This window comes from Lynx rufus, unplaced genomic scaffold, assembly GCF_022079265.1.
Source record: "Lynx rufus isolate CCGP_SWC_20201006 ecotype Redwood Valley unplaced genomic scaffold, mLynRuf1.p SCAF_27, whole genome shotgun sequence".
Taxonomy (NCBI): Eukaryota; Metazoa; Chordata; class Mammalia; order Carnivora; family Felidae; genus Lynx; species Lynx rufus.
The window spans coordinates 5,211,649-5,233,370 of record NW_025814842.1 but is presented as its reverse complement, the minus strand read 5'-3'; the positions used below and the strand labels follow the sequence as shown (position 1 = coordinate 5,233,370).

The 21,722-nt window shown below is 44.2% G+C and overlaps 1 protein-coding gene across 2 annotated transcripts in view; it reads left to right on the top strand.

The window, feature by feature from the left end:
* The window catches only part of CCZ1 (CCZ1 homolog, vacuolar protein trafficking and biogenesis associated), a 33,543-nt gene that overhangs the window by 2,027 nt on the left and 9,794 nt on the right, over window positions 1-21,722 (top strand). For both annotated transcript variants that reach the window (XM_047089227.1, XM_047089229.1), the window contains exons 5-12: window positions 140-187; window positions 764-847; window positions 2,598-2,773; window positions 11,562-11,643; window positions 13,603-13,664; window positions 13,923-14,034; window positions 20,391-20,424; window positions 21,058-21,175. In XM_047089227.1, coding sequence (XP_046945183.1) covers window positions 140-187; window positions 764-847; window positions 2,598-2,773; window positions 11,562-11,643; window positions 13,603-13,664; window positions 13,923-14,034; window positions 20,391-20,424; window positions 21,058-21,175 — 716 coding nt within the window. The remainder of the gene's footprint in view (window positions 1-139; window positions 188-763; window positions 848-2,597; window positions 2,774-11,561; window positions 11,644-13,602; window positions 13,665-13,922; window positions 14,035-20,390; window positions 20,425-21,057; window positions 21,176-21,722) is intronic.

Sequence of the window (21,722 nt, the reverse complement as noted above, 5' to 3'; positions counted from 1 at the left end):
AATACCTTTTATTTTCAGCACACAACTGTTGTGGGACTGAGTCTGTAAGCATTGTATTGCTTTGCCAAGAGTCTTTGTACATTTGTTATACAGCGGACTTTTTTTCCCCTAAAATTGACATCTATGTCTTTGTTTGCAGGACAAGGTTTATAGTTCAGTGCTACAACAGTGCTACAGCATGTACAAGGTAAGCATGATGCTCTTTCTGAATGGAGTCTAGCCAGTTACCTGTTTCCAGGGATTGTTTAAAAATCTTAATTCTTTAGATGACTGCCTGGTGACTATGTGTCTGTTTTAGGGGAGGAAACAATGGGGCCTTTGAAACAGGGTTGAGGTTTATGCATATACTTATTCATTGAGTAGTCAGTCTTTCTTTATTCCCAGCCTTGTACTAGGAATGTGCCCCCATTGGTAAACAAGAAACTCCATGTTCTTGAGGAAGAGACATTCTGGTGATAGTATTTATGTAAAGTGAAACTTAAGTATGAGTTGAGGTTAAAAAAAAAAAAAAATGTCCTAAATGATTAGGTGATAACATGGAAATGATATCACTTAATAGTGTGTTGATTTTTTGTGATTTATTTTATAACTCAGGCTTTCTCTTGTACATGTTTTCCCCTTTTAAAAAGAACGGGATTGGAGGGGGGGAGGGGGGATTAAATAAGCCGAATTAGTCAATGTAAAAGGAAAAGAAGAATTTGTTACCTTGGGAAATTGAAGGGCATAAGAAATTGACTTCTTAAAAAATCTTTTACATCATTAGCTTTTTAATGGTACTTTTCTGAGAGCCATGGAAGATGGAGGTGTCAAGCTCCTAAAAGAAAGATTAGAGAAATTCTTCCATCGGGTAAGTACTTGGAATTTTATTTATAATCTTTTTTTTTTTTTTAACAATTTTTTTTTTAACATTTTTTATTTATTTTTGGGACAGAGAGAGACAGAGCATGAACGGGGGAGGGGCAGAGAGAGAGGGAGACACAGAATCGGAAACAGGCTCCAGGCTCTGAGCCATCAGCCCAGAGCCCGACGCGGGGCTCGAACTCACGGACCGCGAGATCGTGACCTGGCTGAAGTCGGATGCTTAACCGACTGGGCCACCCAGGCGCCCCTTATTTATAATCTTAGTAGTCTTCAAACAGACCCTTAGAAATACACATACATCAGTTCATTACTCATTGACAAAAAAAACTTAGGACTTGAAAGTGGCAGAGAGCCTAAGATCGTTAGTGGCAAAACCAGACCAACGAGGAAACTTTTTAGATGTGCAGTCTTGAATCTCTCTGTCACCTCTGTGCGGGATCAGAGCATCCTGCCACTTGTGTGCACCCCCACAGCATCCTGGAGACACCCTGTGACTTCATCCTTGCTCTGCCTGGGTTGGCCAGTGTGGGCTTACTGCATGGTGATTGGTTAATTAGCAGAATTTAAACTCTTTGCCTGAGTTGTACATTCTTGTGGATTGATGAAACAATATTCTGTTTAGTGAGTAGTAATCTGTGTTGACTCAAGGTAAAATTTTTGGCTGTGACACAGACTTTATCCCATTAGTGGTTATTATTATTTTTTTTAAGTTTATTAATTTTCAGAGAGAGCGTGAGGCGGGGAGGGACAGAGAGGGAGAAAGCGAAATCCAAGCATGCTCTGCACTGTCAGCACAGAGCGCCATGTGGGGCTTGAACACATGAACCGTGAGATCGTGACCTGAGCCAAAAAAACAAGAGCCAGATGCTTAACTGACTGAGCCACCCAGGCGCCCCCCCCCCCCATAGTGGTTTTTAATGTGATTTTTCCCTCCCAAATGATGAATGAGTGTCCCTAAATAGTTGCCACTCTGTTTTACAGTAAGTTACATTTTATATACTCTACCTCTGGTAAAAATCAGTTTATTTTAGTGGAATAATTCTCAGTTTTTTTCCCTAAATTATCTTTGATCTGTTTTTTTTTGTTGTTTTTTTACATTTGTTTATTTTAGAGAGAGAGAGCACACGTGTGTGAGCAGGGGAGGGGCAGAGAGAGGGAGACACAGAGTCTGAAGCAGGCCCCAGGCTCTGAGCTGCCAGGACAGAGCCCGACGCCGGGCTTGAACTCCCGGACGATGAGATCATGACCTAAGCCGAAGTCAGCCGCTTAATCGACTGAGCCACCCAGGCGCCCCTGTTTCTTCACTTTACTGACCATAATTATTTACCCTCCTGCTGCCTCCTGATTCCTGTTCTTGCCTTCTTTACCCTCCTGTCCATCAACAATTGACTACCTGTCCTTTCAACGTTATTTTGGTAGGAGGTGGCAGTGTCTGTCCGCGACGTCACTGTTGACATCCCTAATAAGGTTGATATAACTTGAGGAGCGCTAGCGTAAGGAGTTAGTGCTTCAAAGAGACAAGACACAATCCTGAACAAACATTGACTAGTTATGTTTGAGCTTAATGTCGTGAAATTGGTACTGACTGCACATCTAGTTAGCTGTGGCTCACCTCCTTACTGGTCTTCTCGGCGCAGTAGTACGTAATCGTATCATAAATTGACTAATTACCCTGAACTGTCAGTGCTCTATTCCGTGTACTCTAAGTTTAAGGCCTTTTTTTTTTTTTCCTACAGTACTTGCAAACGTTGCATTTGCAGTCATGTGATCTCCTCGACATTTTTGGTGGAATCAGCTTCTTCCCCTTGGATAAAATGACTTATTTGAAAATCCAATCCTTTATTAATAGAATGGAGGAAAGCCTGAGTATAGTCAAATACACCGCCTTCCTCTATAACGATCAGCTGATCTGGTATGTATGCTCCCGAGGCTTGGCCTGTAAAAGAAGAAAATCTTTGAGGATCATAAAAACCACAGTGACTGGGTTGATAGCAGGCTGTTGGACTGGAACAGATAGCAAGGGGGCAAGGGCAAAGTGGGAAGCGTCTTTATAGATCCTGTCAAAATAAAGCAGTGATGACTTAAACCAAAAGTAGGGTGATTTGGGTTAAAACGACCAAGCAGGGGAGCTTAAAACTGGCGCCATGCAAGGTGGAGAAAACGTTTCTGCCGAGCTGAGTTTAAGAAGCCGTTTTTATTTTGGTGTTCTTCCAAAAACGTCTTTAAAGAAACCGTATAGTAAATGTGGAAAGCATACTTTTCAGACTTTGTTTTAAAGAAGCTAGATGAAAAAAAAAAATATCCGAGAAGTTAAATGTGTTATAAAACCAGGAAGTTACCCACTAGCAACAAACTGTGCAACCTGTAGTGAGAACAAAAACATAATTTCTTTGAGAATGTTAATCCTGGAGAAGAAAAGATAAACTGTAACTAATGCTTTCAGCTGCGGCCAGACAGCTCCAGCAAAGCCACGCCAACGTGCATGCGACTGTATAGACCTGCAGGGGGTGTGGAGCCGGCTGTTCATCTGTGTCTGAGATGGGCTGCTGGGGTCCGGGAGCTCTTCGGGTGCTCGCACGCATTCAGTTTTCCTGTTTGCTTGTACTAATACCCTGCTTTCTTCAGTTAGGGCTGCGGCCACGTTTGAGCGCTAAACCCGAGTTCAGCTAACAGGGCAGTAACGGTTCCCTGAAACTTTCCACAGTTCCCCGAAACCCGTCCTCTCCCTGCCAAGGTCTTGTAGCCTCATTTTAGGAAGAGAAATTGACTGAAAGAAGTTAAACACATTGTTTATTAAACACATTGATGAGTTTTGATGTAGAGTTTGTTTTCTCCTACGAAAACAACAAATTCCAGATGAAAAGGCCTCTTCTTTTTTGTTTAACAAATTATTTAGCAGGGAACCTGATGCTGTATTAGCTGGCCCTGTTCTAGGTGCTTTTTATGATATGCACGCTGTAGTAGTGAAATGAAATTCTTAATGCTGCCGCGAGAAGGTGAAGGGGAGTTACTTACATGGGGTTGGAGGGCGTCAGGTCTGGAGAGGGAGTAGCTTTCCAAAGGCAGAAATTAACAGGGAGATGCTGGGAAGGGTGCACGCGGCCACGGTGACGAGATTGAGGGACAAGCTGGAATTGAACAGCAGTCCGTAGCCTTGGTGCCCTTGGCAGAGGAAGGGCAGCTCAGATTCCAGTCGCCAGGCACAGCAGAAGGCCTGACGTGGGTATGAGCTCGGGAGGTGAGAAAGGGTTCAGGCCTAGAGCAAGAGGATCCCCTCAAGGTCAGTAGCTCCTGTTGAGAGGCTGTGGGGCCAGCCTGACGAGCAAGCCTGGCTGCGTTCCAGAAGCCTAAGCCCACAGGGCTAAATGTTACCCAGCTCCTGGGATCCTCTTGGTATCTTTGTCTTTGTGAAGGATGTCCCGACACTCCCTGGGGTTAAGCAGTGCCCAGCTCTGGTGGTCATACAGAGCTGCTTTGTGGTCCCACCCTAATATGCTGGCAGGGCAGACAGAGCTGGTCCCAGACAGTCACCACAAGAAGGAGCTTCAAGAAAAACAGCACATTTTGAGAAGCGGCTGTTAATCACAAAGCTAGTGTATGAAAATACCTATGAAGTATTTCGTATTTCGTGAGCAGAATATGTATTTGTTCTTATTGCTTACCGTAGATATACATATGTTTTTTAGTTTTGAATGGTTTGTTTTGTCAAGTGGAGCCCAGTGGTGGTGTTGCTGTGTTTAATGTTTTGTTTGTTCATCATAAGTATACTGTTTAATCCCTACACCCCTATTCCTGCCTACCCCCACCTGCCTCCCCTTTGGGAACCATCAGTTTGTTCTCTATAGTTGAGAGTCTGTTTTTTGGTTTGTTTCTCTCTCTCTCTCTCTCTCTCTCTCCTTTTTTTATCTTTTGCTCATTAGTTTCTTAAACTCCACATATGAGTGAAGTCCTATGGTATTTGTCTTTCTGTGACTTATTTCACTTAGCATTACACTCTATTGATGTTGTTGCAGACGGGAGTATCTCATTTTTTCGTGGCTGAATAATGTTTCATTGTGTATATACACCATATCTTTTTTTTTTAATGTAACTTATTGTCAAATTGGCTAACATACAGCATGTACGGTGTGCTCTCGGTTTTGAGGGTAGATTTCCATGATTCATCACTTACGTATAACACCCTGTGTTCATCTTAACAAGGGTACACCACATCTTCTTGATCCTTTTATCTATTTATGGGCACTTGGGTTGCCTCTGTAGTTTGACTGTTGAGAATAATGCTGCCATAAACATAGGGGTGCATGTATCCCTTTGAATTAGTGTTTTTGTATATTTTGGGCAAATACCCAGTAGTGTAGTTGCTGGAACATAGGGCGGTTCTATTTTCAATATTTTGAGGAACCTCCATACTGGTTTCCACTCAGAGGAATCTTGATAATATTTTCCACAGTGGCTGTACCAGTTTGCATTCCAGCCAACAGTGGAAGAAAGTTCCCCTTTCTCCACATCCTCACCAATAGCTGTTGTGTCTTGGGTTGTCGAATGTCGAATTTAGTCATTCTGACAGGAATGAGGTGATCTCCCATTGTAGTTTGGTGCGCATTTCCCTCATGATGAGTGATGATGAGCATCTTTTCAGGTGTCTGTTGAGCATCTGGATGTCTTTGGTGAAATGTCTATCCGTGTCTTCTGCCCATTTTTTGATTGGGTTATTTGTTCTTTGGGTGTTGAGTTGTATCAGTTCTTTATTTATTTTGGATATTAACCCTTTATTGGATTTGCAAGTATCTTCTACCATTCCAGTTTGCCTTTCAGTTTTGTTGATTGTTTCCTTTGCTGTGCAGAAACTATTTTGATGAGTCCTAGATGGTTTATTTTTTTATTTCTCTTGCCTCGGGAGACATAACTAGAAAAATGTTGGTACAGCCGATGTCAGAGACGTTACTGCCTGTGCTCCCCTCAAGGGTTTTTATGGTTTCAGGTCTCACATTTAGGTCTTTAATCCATTTTGAGTTTATTTTTGTGTATGGTGTGAGAATGTGGTCCGGTTTCATTCTTCTGCATGTCGCTGTCCAGTTTTTCCAATACCCATTTGTTGAAGAGACTTTTCCCCGTTGGGTATTCATTCGTCCTTTGTCAAAGATTAATTGACTGTATAATTGTGGGTTTATTTTGGAGTTTTCTATTCTATTCCATTGATCTGTATGTCTGTTTTTTTTTTTAATATGAAATTTGTTGTCAAATTGGTCTCCATACAACACCCAGTGCTCATCCCAACAGGTGCCCTCCTCAATGCCCATCACCCACCCTCCCCGCCCTCCCACCCCCGATCAACCCTCAGTTTATTCTCAGTTTTTAAGAGTGTCATATGGTTTGGTTCTCTCCCTCCCTAACTTTTGTTTTCCTTCCCCTCCCCTATGGTCTTCTGCTAAGTTTCTCAGGATCCACATAAGAGTGAACCCATATGGTATCTGTCTTTCTCTGTATGGCTTATTTCACTTAGCATAATACTCTCCAGTTCCATCCACGTTGCTACAAATGGCCAGATTTCCTTCTTTCTCGTTGCCAAGTAGCATTCCATTGTATATATAAACCACATCTTCTTTATCCATTCGTCAGTTGACAGACATTTAGGCTCTTTCCATAATTTGGCTATTGTTGAAAGTGCTGCTATAAACATTGGAGTACCAGTGCCCCTGTACATCAGCACTCCTGTATCCCTTGGGTAAATTCCTAGCAGTGCTATTGCTGGGTCATAGGGTAGATCTGTTTTTAATTTTTTGAGGAACCTCCACACTGTCTTCCAGAGCAGCTGAACCAGTTTGCATTCCCACCAGCAGTGCAAGAGGGTTCCCGTTTCTCCACTTCGTCGCCAGCATCTATAGTCTCCTGATTTGTTCATTTTAGCCACTCTGACTGGCGTGAGGTGGTATCTCAGTGTGGTTTTGATTTGTATTTCCCTGATGAGGAGCGACGTTGAGCATCTTTTTATGTGCCTCTTGGCCATCCGGATGTCTTCTTTAGAGAAGTGTCTATTCATGTTTTCTGCCCATTTCTTCACTGGATTATTTGTTTTTCAGGTGAGAAGTTTGGTGAGTTCTTTACAGATTTTGGATACTAGTCCTTTGTCCGATATGTCATTTGCAAATATATTTTCCCATTCCATTGGTTGCCTTTTAGTTTTGTTGATTGTTTCCTTTGCAGTGCAGAAGCTTTTTATCTTGATGAGGTCCCAATATTTCGTTTTTGCTTTTAATTCCCTTGCCTTTGGAGATGTGTCAAGTAAGAAATTGCTGCGTCTGAGGTCAGGTTTTTTCCTGCTTTCTCCTCTAGGGTTTTGATGGTTTCCTGTCTCACATTCAGGTCCTTTATCTATTTTAAGTTCATTTTTGTGAATGGTGTAAAAAGTTTAGTTTCATTCTTCTGCATGTTGCTGTCCACTTCTCCCAGCACCATTTGTCTGTTTTTATGCCAGTACCATACTGTCTTAATTACTGCTTTATAATGTAATTGGAAATCTGGAATTAGTTTTTTCAAGATTGCTTTGGCTATTCAAGGTTTTCTGTGATTGCATACAGATTTTAGGATTGTTACAGTTCTGTGAAAAATACTGTTGGTATTTTCACAGAGGTTGCATTCAGTGTGTAAATTGCTTTAAGGTAGGGTAGACCTTTTAACGATATTCTTCAAAATGTCTATTTGTGTTGTCTTGAATTTCTTTCATCAGTGTTTTATAGTTTTCATAGTACAGGTCTTTCACCTCTTTGGTTAAGTTTATTCCTAAATATTTTATTATTTTTAGTGCAGTGTAAATAGGATTGTTTTCTTAATTTCACCTTCTGCTTCGTTACTAGTGTATGGAAATGCAACAGATTTGTGTGCATTGATTTTGTATGCAATTTTACTGAATTTATTTGTCGGTTCTAGCAGTTTTTTGGTGGAGTCTTTAGAGGTTTTTATACAGAGTGTCATGTCATTTGCAAATAGTGACAGTTTTACTTCCTCCTTACCAATTTGGATGCCTTTTTATTTTTTCTGTTGTCTGATTACTGTGGCTAGGACTTCTAGTTCGATGTTGAGTAAAAGTGGTGAGGATAGGCATCCTTGTCTTGGTCCTGATCTTCGGGGAAAAGCCCTCAATGTTTCCCCTTTAAGTGTGGTGTTTGCTGTGAGTTTTTCATACATGGCCTTTATTATGTTGAGGTATATTCCTTCTAGGCCTACTTTGCAGAGGGTTTTTGTCATGAATGGATATTGTACTTTGTCGAATTTTTTTTTTTGCATCTATTGAAATGATTATATGGGTTTTATCCTTTCTCTTATTGATGTGCTGCATCACATTGATTGTTTCGTGAACATCGAACCACCCTTGCATTCTGAGAATAAATCCCATTTGATCGTGGCATATGATTTTTTTAATGTATTGATGGTTTTGGTTTGCTACTTACTGTATTGTTTTGAAATTAACTGATTGAGGGTAGAAATATCTGTTCCAGGACATGGCCAGAACCTGGTACACTGTATGTGCTCAGTAAATGTTGGTTGTGAGCTCAAAGCAAATGGTTAGTAGAAAATCTCTTCTGTTTTGAACTGTGTTGCATTTCACGCATGGATTTGGTTTTACAGGGGCTATGATAGCATTCGACATTACTGCTCTTTGGTAAGAGGTCGTTTGGCTTTCTTGTCCAGAGTTCTTGGCCTGTTTTGTTTTATTTTGCTTTTTCTTGGCCTGTTTTTTTTTTTTATTAAAAAAGATTTTTTTAACGTGTATTTATTATTGAGAGACAGAGAGACCCAGAGTGTGAGCAGGGGAGGGGTAGAGAGAGGGGGAGACACAGAATCTGAATTAAGCTCCAGGCTCTGAGCTGTCAGCACAGAGCCTGACATGGGGCTCTAATTCAAAAACTGCAAGATCATGACCCTAGCTGAAGTTGGTTGTCTGACCAACTGAGCCACCCAGGCACCCCCCCTTGGCCTATTTTTTGAGAGTATTTTCTTTTTAGTGAATGGATTTAGTTTCCAGAGGTTAATGCTTTTATGAATAACTGATTTAGATACTTAAGTTAATCAAAGTTGAGCATAATCTGGACTAGATTATTTTACATTTAATACGCGACAGTAATGTAGTCCGTATCGTAGACTAAACTGATCCTGATGGAAAGGATTTTGCATTGCACACAAGTAGATCAGTTGACACTTAAGCTGAAGAAAAGTTTGTGTTTTTTGTTTGTTGTGTTTGGTTTTTTTTTTTTTTTTTCAGTGTTTGGTTTTTTTTTAAGAAAAAAAAAATTATAATGGGATGCCTGAGTGGCTCAGTCGGTTAAGCGTCCACCTCTTGATTTTGGCTCAGGTCATGATCTCACGGTTCGTGAGATCAAGCCCTGTGTTGGGCTCATTGCTGACAGCATTGAGCCTGCTTGGGATTCTCTCTCTCCCTCTCTCTCTTTGATCCTCTCCCACTCATGTTCTCTTTGTCTCTCTCTCAAAATAAACAGACTTTAATTTTTTTTTAATTATTCATATTAAATAACTATATTTGAGAGACTTTGAAGGAACACCTTTACGTCTGAACATGAGCGGTCTGTTTCCTGTTTGATGTGAGCCATTGATAGAATCCTGAATCATTTGGACCTGCCAGTGTAGGAGTTTTTTGCTTTATGTATTATCTGTTTGCTTACTTGTGTTAAGGAAGGAACTTTTTGATTTTTTTTTAACTGTTATTTTTTTTCCTAAAAACTGTTCCCCAGTAGTAACATCCTCTATAATTATAATGCATTATTACTTCATTTATTTTTGTATCTGTATTTGTATGTTGCGTTTTATTTCTTAGGGGAGCAGAAGAAGGGCTGGGTGGCAAACACTGGAGAGAGGGTTGCTAACGGAGATCCTACCACTAGGGCAGGCCTTAGTGCAGGCAAAGCAGGAATTGTCTGCTTCGGGTTTTGTGCTTGGGACAGCTGGCTGCAGCTTAGTATTTTTCTTTTTAAGTTTTCAATCCAGAAAACCACCACCGAAGTATTTAGTGCCTAGCATTGAGTCTTAAGTGATAAAAACCAAGCCCTAACGTGGCACACGGAGGAAGCAGTTAAGTAGTGTTTTCTTCCATTTCTTCTTACAGGGTTTTTTCTACTTTGCGCCCTGTGGTCTAGAATAGCACCATCCAGAATGAATAGGGGTCAAGCCACGTGTATTATTTTAAGTTTCCCCGTAGCTATGTTGAAAGAAAAAAAAAAAAAAAGACTGGTGAAATTAATATTTTAGCCCAGTATTTCTAAGGTTATTTATTTCAACTTGTAAAAACATAAATTATTAATGACCTTTTTTTTTTTTTTTGGTGCTAAATCTTAAAACTCTAGCTTGTGTTTTAGCACTTATCGCAACCAGCCACATTTCAAGTGTTCAGTGGCCAGATGGGCCCAGTAGCTGCTGTTACTGGCAGTGCTAGAAATGGCCCAGAACGTAGTACTTCACGTGATGATCTCTTCTACTTGACCGTCGACGACCCTGCCCCACCAGTACTTCTGACTCCTGTCTTGAAAGGATAGTAACATCCAGAATCTGTTTTGTTTTCCTTTTTCTCTTTCTCTCTCCTTACCTGAGTTTTTTTTTTTTTTTTTCTGCAAAACGAAAGAGTAGGTGACTTCACACGTTTGATTTGGAAATTTGGTCTGCCTCGTTTGGCTGCATGAGAGTTGGAGAGTTAGGGTTGTCCTAGGACAAACCTTAAAGGTTCTGCTTGGTGGAAAACAGAACAAACCTGGTTAAGGGGCCAGAGCCCCCTTACACTTTCAGCTGTGGACCAGACCTTGTGAAAATTGAACCTGGAAAGAAGAGGGTGGCATAGGAAGAGGAAAAGGTGAGACAGCCTCGGAACAGTCTCAGTAAGGGAACAGCATGTATTTGCCAGGACAAGCCAGATTTTTCTAACAGATGGTCTTTCTGGGAAAAGCAGAGCAAGCCTCTGGAATGTGCTGTAGAGGCTTGATTTATATAGAGTTGGATCTTAGCGAAGGATTTTTTTTTTTTTTTTTCCTGTTCTCTTGAAGAGAAAAAACCCCAGACAGACTCCTCATCGTCTGTTTATACACCCTACCTAGACACATGATTTCAGATAGGGTCTGATGCCTGCTAGTGTCTCCGCACCCGTTTCTACATGCTTATTCTCGCCTCATGTCAGATGAGATCTGCCTGAAAGTTTCTCTCTTTCTCTTGCTCCTTTCTGCCTACACGGAAATCATAGAATTAAAATCCTCGTATGTTTCTGAGACCCGGCGGGAGCACATCCCCCGTCTACAGCGTGCCAGTATTTGCCGGGAGGCCGGGCAATGGCATATGCATTTCCGCACGGCCTAGAAAGCGGAGGGAAATCGGCGGCCCAAAGTGGAGCGTTGTGGTCGTTAATGCTCCCTGAAGAATCCTCCATGGGATTCAAGGAGAGAATCAAGTCCCATCAAATCAGACTGGTGGCTTTTTGTTAAAATGGCACGTAGAGTACAAGATGGCACAATAGTAGCCTTCGCCAGGTCAGGATAACTGCCGGTGCCAGACTAGTTGAATCCATTCCCTTCTGGAACTTGACAAAGAGACGGCATCTTGATAAAATGGAAACGAGGAAAAGAGGAGCTCTGTTACAATCAGAGCCATGGGAAGACGGAAGACCAGTTCCAGGCTTTTAACACCGTGCTTTTCTGATGTTTCAGGAGTGGGTTAGAGCAAGATGACATGAGAATTTTATACAAATACCTCACCACATCTCTATTTCCAAGGCATATTGAACCTGAGGTATGGCCGGGTACTAGTCTCTCTCCCCTGCCCCCCCAACCCACCCCCGTCTCTATGTGTGTGTATCCTGTATGTATACACACGCACACACCCCCCGCACACCTGCGCGCCCGGGCTGGGGGCTGGGGAGGAGGGCGGAGTAACGCGGTGGTGGGTGGGGCAGTTCTGATCTGTATTTTACGTTGCTGGTATGATAAGTATTTGGTTGTGTTTTCATTAGCCCAGAAAACCACATATGCCACCTCTTGGTTTTGTTAGGTTCAAATGCAGTAGAAAGGTCTGTTCTTAAGAGGAGCAATTCATCGAGCAGAGGAAAAGCTGGGATTTTAGGTAGGGTTCTGGGAACTTGAAAACGCCCAGGATCTCTGACAGAACAAAGGTTAATCCTGTAGCCTTGTCATTACAAACGTGAGGTGTCATTGAGTGGATGTTCTGTTGCCTGCCTGGCTTCTCCACTGTGGTGCCGTACTTCCCAGTTTTATGCAGAGACCAGTAAGTAATGCTGCAGCCTTCTCCCCAGAGTGCCCTTCTGCAGCTCTCCTCGGGTTGAAGATGAAAAATACTTGAAGCCCAGAAACCATTTTGGCTCGGGTGCATATATGTGCTTGCCCTCTCCTTGCCCTCCCTCTGTTTAAGACTGTGAGTTAAACAACAGGAAGAAAATGACTTTGGTAGGAAATTGATAGGCCCCCAGGGAGCTCAGTCAGTTCAGCGTCCCACTCAATATCCGCTCAGGTCTCGATCTCAGAGTCGTGAGTTCTAGCCCCGTGTTGTGAAGCTTGCTTAAGAAAAAAAGGAAAAGAAAAAGAAATTGAAAGGAAGGTTCCGAGAAGGACCTGGTCCTGTACTTAGTCCCTTTCCAGGTGGTTTGAGTGCAGTGACTCGTGTTTCTTGAGAACGTACCACATACCAGACACCGGACCGAGCGACCAGCAAACGTGAACGATCTCCTGGCGTCCTGAGGCCCATCTTACATGTCGGATACTCCGGCTGAGGGGGCTTCGGTGATGTGCCCCGGGGTCACTAGCTAGGAAGTGGCAGGGCCAGGACTTGATCTCAGGGTCTGCCTGATGCTAAATTACGTGCTTACATGCACACCGTCGGGAGGCTTTTCCACGTGTGACCATGCCACTGCTGCAACAGGGAACTCTGTTTGGTGCTTGATGATAAGTCCAAGGAGCCAGGCTTACAAAATAGGAAGCCACAGTATACAACGTGGCAACGTGAGTGTGGATGCATGAGGTCTTGTCTCATGACCACCGCACGTGGGAGAGTTGGAGCTATGTTTTTACTGTTGCATTTAGAATGTCTTTGAATCTTTGGGGAGGGGACCTCTATGCTAAAACTTTATATAGACTGAAAGAATGTCAAAACTTTTTAGAGTAACAGGTTTTAGCTAACACGACTTGGAATTTTTTTCCTTTTCCTATGTGTGTTGAAAGCAGTACATCTTCAGAGAAAGAATGTCAGGAGTGTGCTCCATGCTCCACATCCAGATCCACGAGGGGGCGTGACGTCCTGGCCGAGGCAGGGGCTTTGATGTCACAGAGGCTTGCGGTCAATGCCTGGCTCTGCCATGTAGGACCTGTGTGCGTTGGTGAACGTGTACTAACTTGAGTTTCCACGACCAGGAGATAGGAAGAGTGTGTTCTCTCTAGGGATCCTATGAGGTGGTCATCGCCTAGCATCTGTTAACCCCGTGGGAGATTCTGGTTATTGGCATAAAAGGAATTAAGTCAGTGTATGGAGTTGAGGTTATGATCAAGTTATGATGGTTCTGCTTCATATCAGTGCCTTCTTTCCCTCTGTAATCCTTCCTCTCTCTTTTTGGTGGGATGAGAGGAGAGAATGATACAGAAAAATGGTCTGGAGCCAACTAGTAGATATGAGTGCTGTTTTCAAAGCTTTAAAAGTAGGAATATCTAAGAAGTCATTTCTAAACATTGTATTTGTTTACAGTTGGCGGGAAGAGATTCTCCAATAAGGGCAGAGATGCCAGGAAATCTTCAACATTATGGAAGGTAAAACTTGTGTTCTCTGAAAAACAGTATTAGATTTTATGATCTCTTTTGGTAAAGATAAAATCATCAACACTGAATTACCTTTGTGCTGTTTATTGGCAATAATCAGCAAAGGAAATTGATGTCTCCAGTGAGTTAAAACTTTATCGTATTCTGACTTGGTGTCTTCCCCCCAAAATGAATATATATTAAGTAGGAATATATTCCTGTTTGTACTTTGCCTAATTGAATGGAGTCATTTCCGTGCTTACTTTGCAGATTTCTTACCGGACCCTTGAACCTAAATGATCCAGAAGCAAAATGCAGATTCCCCAAGATTTTTGTAAATACGGACGACACGTATGAAGCCCTGCATCTAATTGTTTATAAGGTAACAACTGTTTTTCCCTCCAATGTCGCAGATTAACGCAAAAAGTAAATCCTTCTTGCGTGTGTACACAAGTGTGTGCACGTACATACCTCTTCGTTGTTTCTCGGAACAAAAGTTGAGAGTTCTAATCACCGTATGACTCACAGTGAGTGCTCCTCTGGAACAGTGGGCTGGTTTTCAGCTCCTTTTCAGTACTTTTGTTATTAGCGAAAGAATCAGAGTGACAGATACTGTATCTGTATTCAAATACTGTTCTGACTCACCAGGGTTTGAAGTCCCGGGTGCTCACAAACCAGAGGCCACCGAAGGTTGTGTTACCTCGTAGTCCGGTGCCTTCTGGTGTGGGCCTGGCTACACCTCAGTGAATTCTGCTTTTGTGGATTTGAAAGCCGAGGACTTGCTGATTCTATAACCTTAGTGTCCGTTTGTTTCAGGGTATCATCTTGTTAGGTTGTTTTTTTGTTTTTTTCAAGTTCATTTCTTTGTTATGAGAGAGAGCGAGAGAAAGAGAGCGAGCGCACGCGAGAGAGCGGGGGAGGGCTAAGGAGAGAGGGGGAGAAAGAGAATTCCCCAGCAGGCTCGCTCTGTCCTGTCAGCGCAGAGCACGATGCAGGGCTCGAACCGACGAACCGCAAGATCATGACCTGAGCTGAAATCAAGAGTCGGAAGCTTAACCAGCTGAGCCACCCAGGTGCCCCATTGTTAGAAGCTGGATTTTTTTAAAGTTTATTTTATTTATTTTTGAGACAGAGAGAGACCGAGCGTGAATGGGGGAGGGTCGCAGAGAGAGGGAGACACAGAATCCGAAACAGGCTCCAGGCTCCGAGCTGTCAGCACAGAGCCCGACGCGGGGCTCGAACTCACGGACCGCGAGATCGTGACCTGAGCTGAAGTCGGACGCTTAACCGACTGAGCCACCCAGGTGCCCCAGAAGCTGGATTTTTTTAAAGCTGGTTTTGGTTCAAGAAAGAAAGCTAAGCATGTATGTTTATCTTCTTCTCCACCTGAGAGTACAATTATGTTTCAACTTGTAAAGGCCTAGAAATGATGTTGTAAGAGCGCAGGGAGGAGTGCACGTCAGAGCACGAGGGGGCTGTCTCTCCCTGGAAGGCAGAAAGGGGGTGTAAGTGTGATGCTGGTGGAGGAAGTCTGGCCGAGGACATGAGTGGAGGGAGTGCGCTCGGGCAAGAGCCCACCCGCCCCCCAGAAGCCCAGAGGAGCTCCCGGCTTGGGGGGACATCTGAGGAGTCGGGAGGGGGACGTGAGCTTGGAAAGAAGGGGAGTAGGTGAACTGTATATAAATCGGCCGGCCACCCCTTTTCCTGTGCTTGCACACAGGCCGCTGACACCTATCCCCGGGCGAAAGTCGAGGGTCCTTTTAAAGAAGAACGATCCAGGGAGCCCTAGAGCGGCCAGTGTGGGTGTGAGCACCTGGGAGCATGTGGCGTCCCCAGGCACCCATGTGACTGCTGCCCTCGTCCTGTCCCCAGAGCGAAGCCCCCCTCCCTGCTTGGCCACACACTCCCTCATCCTTCAGCATGTTTGGAAAAACAAAACTGTGGGTCTGAGAGAAACAAAAATGACTCTGGGAACAGAGAGAACTTGAAAAAGTTTGCGTCCAGAGATTAGAGAAGTGTATCTATAAAATAGAACCAGGAAGACACACAAGAGTCCGGGTGAGCATGAACGAGCGTGAGCTAGGCTTGACTGAAAATACAGTTCCTAAGCGTATTGACTGGAGCAAGATGGACGTGGCATGAAATTTGCCATTTTAACCCTCTTCCTTTTAATGTCTATTTTGAGAGAGAAAGTGTGAGCTGGGGAGGGGCAGAGAGAGGGAGAGAGAGAATGCCAGGCAGTCTCCATGCTTAGCACAGAGCCTGATGTGGGGCTTGGTCTCAAACTTGTGAGATCATGACCTCAGCCGAAATCAGTAGTCGGACACTTAACCGACTCGGCTACCCAGGTACTCCGCTGTTTTAACCATCTTTAAGTGTACAGCTCAGTGACGTCACTACATTCACGCTGTTGTGCAGCCATCATCACCGTTTCCGGAACTTTCCTTCAACACAAATTCTGTACCTATTAAACAACAACCTTTTCAGCCTCTGTCCCCCAAAATTGTAATTTTTGACAGAACTTCATTGTAAGGGTTAAAGATGAATTGTCTTGCCTGGAGCATGAGATGGAAGGATATGAGATGAAAATACGGAAGAACAATGGGAGAGGAGGATTTCAACATGTGATTCACAATGTGGAGGAGAGGAGAGCAGCAAAGTGATTATGGGGACACCTCTTGCTTAAGAGGTACACATTTGCTGGACCGAAAAGGCCCACTGAATGTCTTCCACGGTGAACCAAAAAGACATATTTCTACCCATACAATGGGCAGTTTCAGAAGTATAAAGATCCTAGAAGCTTCCAGAAGGAAAATCAGGTCATTTGAGAAGTTCTGAGAGAAAATGGTTTTCAGTGTAGAATTCTTTGCTGAGCCAAACTATCCATCACGAGTGACATCGAAGAAGGATGTTCTTAAACATGCAAAGTTTCAGGAAGGTTACCCCATGTGTCCTTCAGTCAGAGGAAAGGGGGCTCTGTCCTGGGTACAGGGGCTCCAGAACAAAAAGGTGTTGAGTTCATGACCTAGCAGGACTAAGAGATTTGATTAAGTGTTGGGTGTCATAAGGAGGGGCCCAGGAGGAGAGAATTCCAGGGAAGACAAACAAACAGATGTGTCTGAAAATGAACCGAAGTGAAGTGTGGCATACGAGGGTAGGGAAGGGCCCGCCTCTCTGTCACACTTAAAATCGTTCTCCTCTGAGTGACTCGGGGTAATGACTTTGAACCCTAATGGAAGAAATACCCTGGTACAGTCTCTTATTGGATTTCCATTTTTAGAGTCAAATCAATAGATAGAATTTTAAATGTGGTGAGAGGACATCACAGTTACTTCACGGTGTTCTCTTTTCCTCAAAACAGCTTTATCAAGTTGTAGTTCACATACCATATAGTTTGCCTCTTTAATGTATTCAGTTCAGTCGTTTCTAACCGCACAGTGCAGGGGTCCCCAGGACCACCCTCACTTGGGACACACACTGCTGGCTCAGGAGCCCCCAGGACCGCCGTCAGGCCAGGAGTTCGCTAGAGGCACTCATAGTACCCGGAGTGGCCGGTGCACTCCCAGTTAAAGTTAATGACAGCAAAGGAGTATGGGTGAAGGACAGCCCGGGGAAGAGGCACACGGGGCAGGATCCAGGAGGCACTGGGCGCAAGCTTCCAGTTGTCCTCTCGCGGTGGAACCGTGCAGATAGCGCAGGGCCTGTTACTGCCAGCGGTGACGTGTGATGTGTGTGCAGAATTGTCATCCAGGGAAGCTTGATGGGCCTCGATGTCCAGAGTGTTTAATGGGCGTTGGCCACGCATATTCAGCTGACCGCCAGAGTCACTGGCCTCCAGAGGTCCACTGATGTCGGGTGGGCTCAGGGCCCGAAGGGATGTTGGCCTGTGGTTTTTCTTTCCTTTTGAATCGTCGTCTGGCTTTGCTTGCTATCAGGGTAGAATTGGCCTCCGGATAAGCTGGGAAGTGTTTCCTCCTCTCCTGTTTTTTGGAAGACTTTGTGAAAAACTACCGTTGGTTCTTTGAGTATTTGGTCACGGTAGACCATCTGCATCTGGGTTTTTCTTTGTTGGAAGTTTTAAAATTATTAGCCTCTGTACTTGTTACAGGTTTTGTTGTCTTTCTTCTTGAGTCTGTTTCAGTTGCTTATGTCCTACTAGGAATCTGTTCATGTTGCTCGTTTTTCAGTTGGTTCACATAGAATGTTTCATAGTTTTAAAGCCTTAAAAATCTTATTTTCCCCTATAAGTCGGTAGTGATGTCCCCTCTTCAATTGCTCGTTTAGTGGTTTACACCTTTTCACTTGGTCTAGCTGATCTAGCTGAAGGTTTTTCAGTTTTGCTCATCTTTTCAGAAAGCCAACTTTTGGTATTTTGCCTATTATTTTTCTATTCTCTATTTCATTTATTTCTGCTCTAATCTTCATTCTCTTCTTCTGCTTGCTTTAGGTTTACTTTGCTCTTCTTTTTTCCAAAATCTGAGGATGGAAGTTGAAGTTCTTGATTTGATATCTTTCTTCTTTTTAGTATATGTGTTGATGGCTCTGAAGTTAATACTCGGACTCAGTAGATTTTCTTGAAGAAACAGACCTCCATTTGCCGTTTGCCCTTAGAACAGTTTCCCTCTGGAAATTTAAATTACTGTGTTTTATAATTTCCTCCAATTATGGTGTTTGAAGAGAGAGTGTGGACCTCCTCATGCCGCCATTTTGGATGTGCTCCTGAGTCCTGGTCCTCTGTAGATACCTACTGGTCTGTGTCTGGAGTAACTGATGTGGTGTCTGAGATGAATACGTGGCAGGCGGGGAGGGTGGGCAGGACAGTCCGTCAGCTGACAGTTGTTGGGAAAGTGATGGTCTGTTGGGTTCATCGTGCCATTCTCTGTGCTTTTCTGTGTAGTCAAAGTTCAGGTTTTTAAACGGAGTCTTGAAAGGCACTTTTCAAAAGTCAGCCCATGAGGGGTCACACATGCTCATCCCCGCAGGGACCCTGCAGATGGGTTCCATTAGCCCTGAAGCGAACGGGGCTTCAGGATGGAGGGTTCTGTGAAACAGAGTCGTACGTGTCGCAAGGAGGCCAGCGGCCACTCACGTCCGCTAGGTAGCACTTTGGAAATGCACAGCTAGTGGTCCCAGGTTGGCTGATATTTCAGGAGAGGCTGGATGGTGGAATTTTGGTAGAAAACTAGTTGGCATCAAAGTCAGAATTACCCAGAAAGAAACACCCGTTGGATGGAACTGGCCTGTGAGCCCCCAGTTTTGCAGCCTGTTTATAGGCAGGTGATAATTGTGATTCAGTTACAAAGTAGTGCAGACGTTCTCAAGTGTGAGTGTGTGAAAATAAAGTCACAGCTGCTGGAGGTGGGGAAGTGGATGTGGAGAGGGGTGCAGAGACGGGGGAAGGTTAAGTGTCCTCGTTTAAAAAGCAGCAATCCAGGGGCGCCTGGGTGGCGCAGTCGGTTAAGCGTCCGACTTCAGCCAGGTCACGATCTCGCAGTCCGGGAGTTCGAGCCCCGCGTCAGGCTCTGGGCTGATGGCTCAGAGCCTGGAGCCTGTTTCCGATTCTGTGTCTCCCTCTCTCTCTGCCCCTCGCCCGTTCATGCTCTGTCTCTCTCTGTCCCAAAAATAAATAAACATTGAAAAAAAAAAAAAAATTTAAAAAAAAAAAAAAAAAAAAAAAAAAAAGCAGCAATCCAGGCGCCTGGGTGGCTCAGTCGGTTAAGCATGAGACTTCAGCTCAGGTCATGATCTAATGGTTCATGAGATTGAGTCCCGTGTCAGGCTCTGTGCTGGCAACGTGAATCCTGCTTGGGATTGTCCCTCTTTTTCTGCCCCTCCCCGGCTCATGCCCATCCCCCCGCCCCAAATGAATTTTTAAAATGATAAATGGCAATCTAGGAGCTCATGCCTGGAGCTGTGGTGTGAGAAATGGGCCATTTGGGACCGTAAGGTGGCCAGTGGACAAACTGGAGTGGCTCCGAACGACAGGGAAGAAGAGGAAGGCTGATGAAGGGTCACTTGTGTCATGGTACGAGTAGGGAATCAGTGTGGCATCTGAAGGGCACAGTGGTAGAGCCTTGGTATGTAAAACGGTTAGAAGTGGCTGCCTGGAGGAGCGGGCCTCCGGAGGATCTCTGTGGCTTTTTCTCATGAAGCCGTAGGTTCTGTGTACTGTGTATACACTGTATACTGAGAAGTGGAAACATTTTGGGTTGATTCCTGGTCTGGCTCCTGTAGCCAACGTGGTAACTGTAACGTTTGCTGTGATCAGAAGGGAGACAAGGAGACATTCATTTGCTAGGGGTTTTTTAACTGTTCGTGAAAATTTTCAAACATACGCAAAAATAGAGAGACACTGGAATAATGAATCCCCAGGCGCCCATCACACAGCTTAATTGAATGAACGGCATGCTAATCTCTCATCTGTTTCCTCTGTGTGTTTTTTGCTAGAGCATGTTAGATCATGTCATTTCACTCATAAAGGCTTCAGTTGGCTCTGATAAAGGCGTCTCTTTTCACATAACCACACCTAACCACCAGCACAGCTGACAGAATCAACGACACTTCCTTAGCATCCCGATAGGCACTCCGTGTCCACATTTCTCCAGTTGACCAAAAAAAAAAAAAAAAAAGAAAGAAAAAAGGTGATTTAATTGCAAATTCAGGCAGGGCCACTGCGTTTGGTTATCAGAGTCCTTTTTGGTGCCATTTTGTAATCTTTGGCTTGTTTTCTCTTCCCAGGCCATGAGTGCAGCCGTGTGCTTTATGATTGATGGTAGGTACCCACCTGTATCTGACTTGAGCCTGAGTAGATAAGCCTTTTCTCTTTACAATTTGCCGTGTCCTCTTCCTAAACAATAACCATGCCGTCACAGAGGCCCCTGTGAGCATGGCTCACCTCTGCGATCTCTGCCGTGGTGATGAGCTCTCATTCATATATTTAACATTCTAGCCTCCCTGCTTCCTAACAGCTGGCCCTGGGCACCTTTCTGTGCCTCCCTGCCTGTGAAATGTCACAAGAGGACCTTTTGCAAAGGGGGCTTTGGGGATTCAATGAGGTAATGTTGGCAAAGCACCAGACGGCACCTGGCCTGTGAGAGCCACGTCGTGTTTATTTGACCTTCTTAGGCCTGCTTGGGGTAGGCCACCCATTTACAGCCAGCCCCACAGGGTGTGCTTAAATCGATACTCACAGTGAGACAAGTCTTTGACTCTTTCTCTCCTTAAATATAACTGATTTTGACTGTTCTTTTTCTCTTGTTTGGGGGGGGGGGAATCCAGTCATTTAATTGTTTGATTTTCCAGATCAGAAACATATTCATTGGAATACTATAATTAAGACAGTTAGATGAATATTGACCTTTTCAACGCAAAGAATTATAACACTATTTTCTAAATTACTCGTTAGCCTCTGTACAGCCCACGTTGGATTTTTGCCGAAGACTGGACAGCATTGTTGGGCCCCAGCTCACAGTGCTGGCATCTGACATTTGTGAGCAGTTTAACATCAACAAAAGAATGTCTGGGTTTGTACTTTGCTTCGTGTTTACTTTCTAGCACTTAACTGGTTTGGGAAGAATAAGGGTAGTTTTTATATAAGAATATGGATGGTATTATCAACGGTGTTTTTTCTGAATCCAGAGAAAAAATGTGTGGTTCACTCCTGTCTGAAAAGCTCCCTGGAGAACTGTTCCTGAGTTTTCCTCCTCCACGATGGGGGGTGGGGCTGAGTCTTCTGTGGACACGTTCCCTCAACTCTCCCCTGACTGTGGCGTAAACTACGGGGTTTGGTGTGTTGGCTGTGCCTGTGGGCTGGACCTCGTGAGGACCCCTCACATCCCCCTTGACCAGCCCAGTTGTGAAATTCACACTGGCAGTGGTAACCAGCAGGGTTCTGCCTCTTGGGGACAGAAAGCACTTTGCCTCTTGTGCAGAAATGTGTGGGGTGAAGGTAGGTGTGATGTGGGCCCTTAGGGCGCTGGGCCTGAGTCTCGTGCCTTGCAGGGCCCTCGCTCGAGTATCGGGAGACTCAAGTTAAACTCCCGTTGGTTCTGAGAACACTGGAGAGTCCTT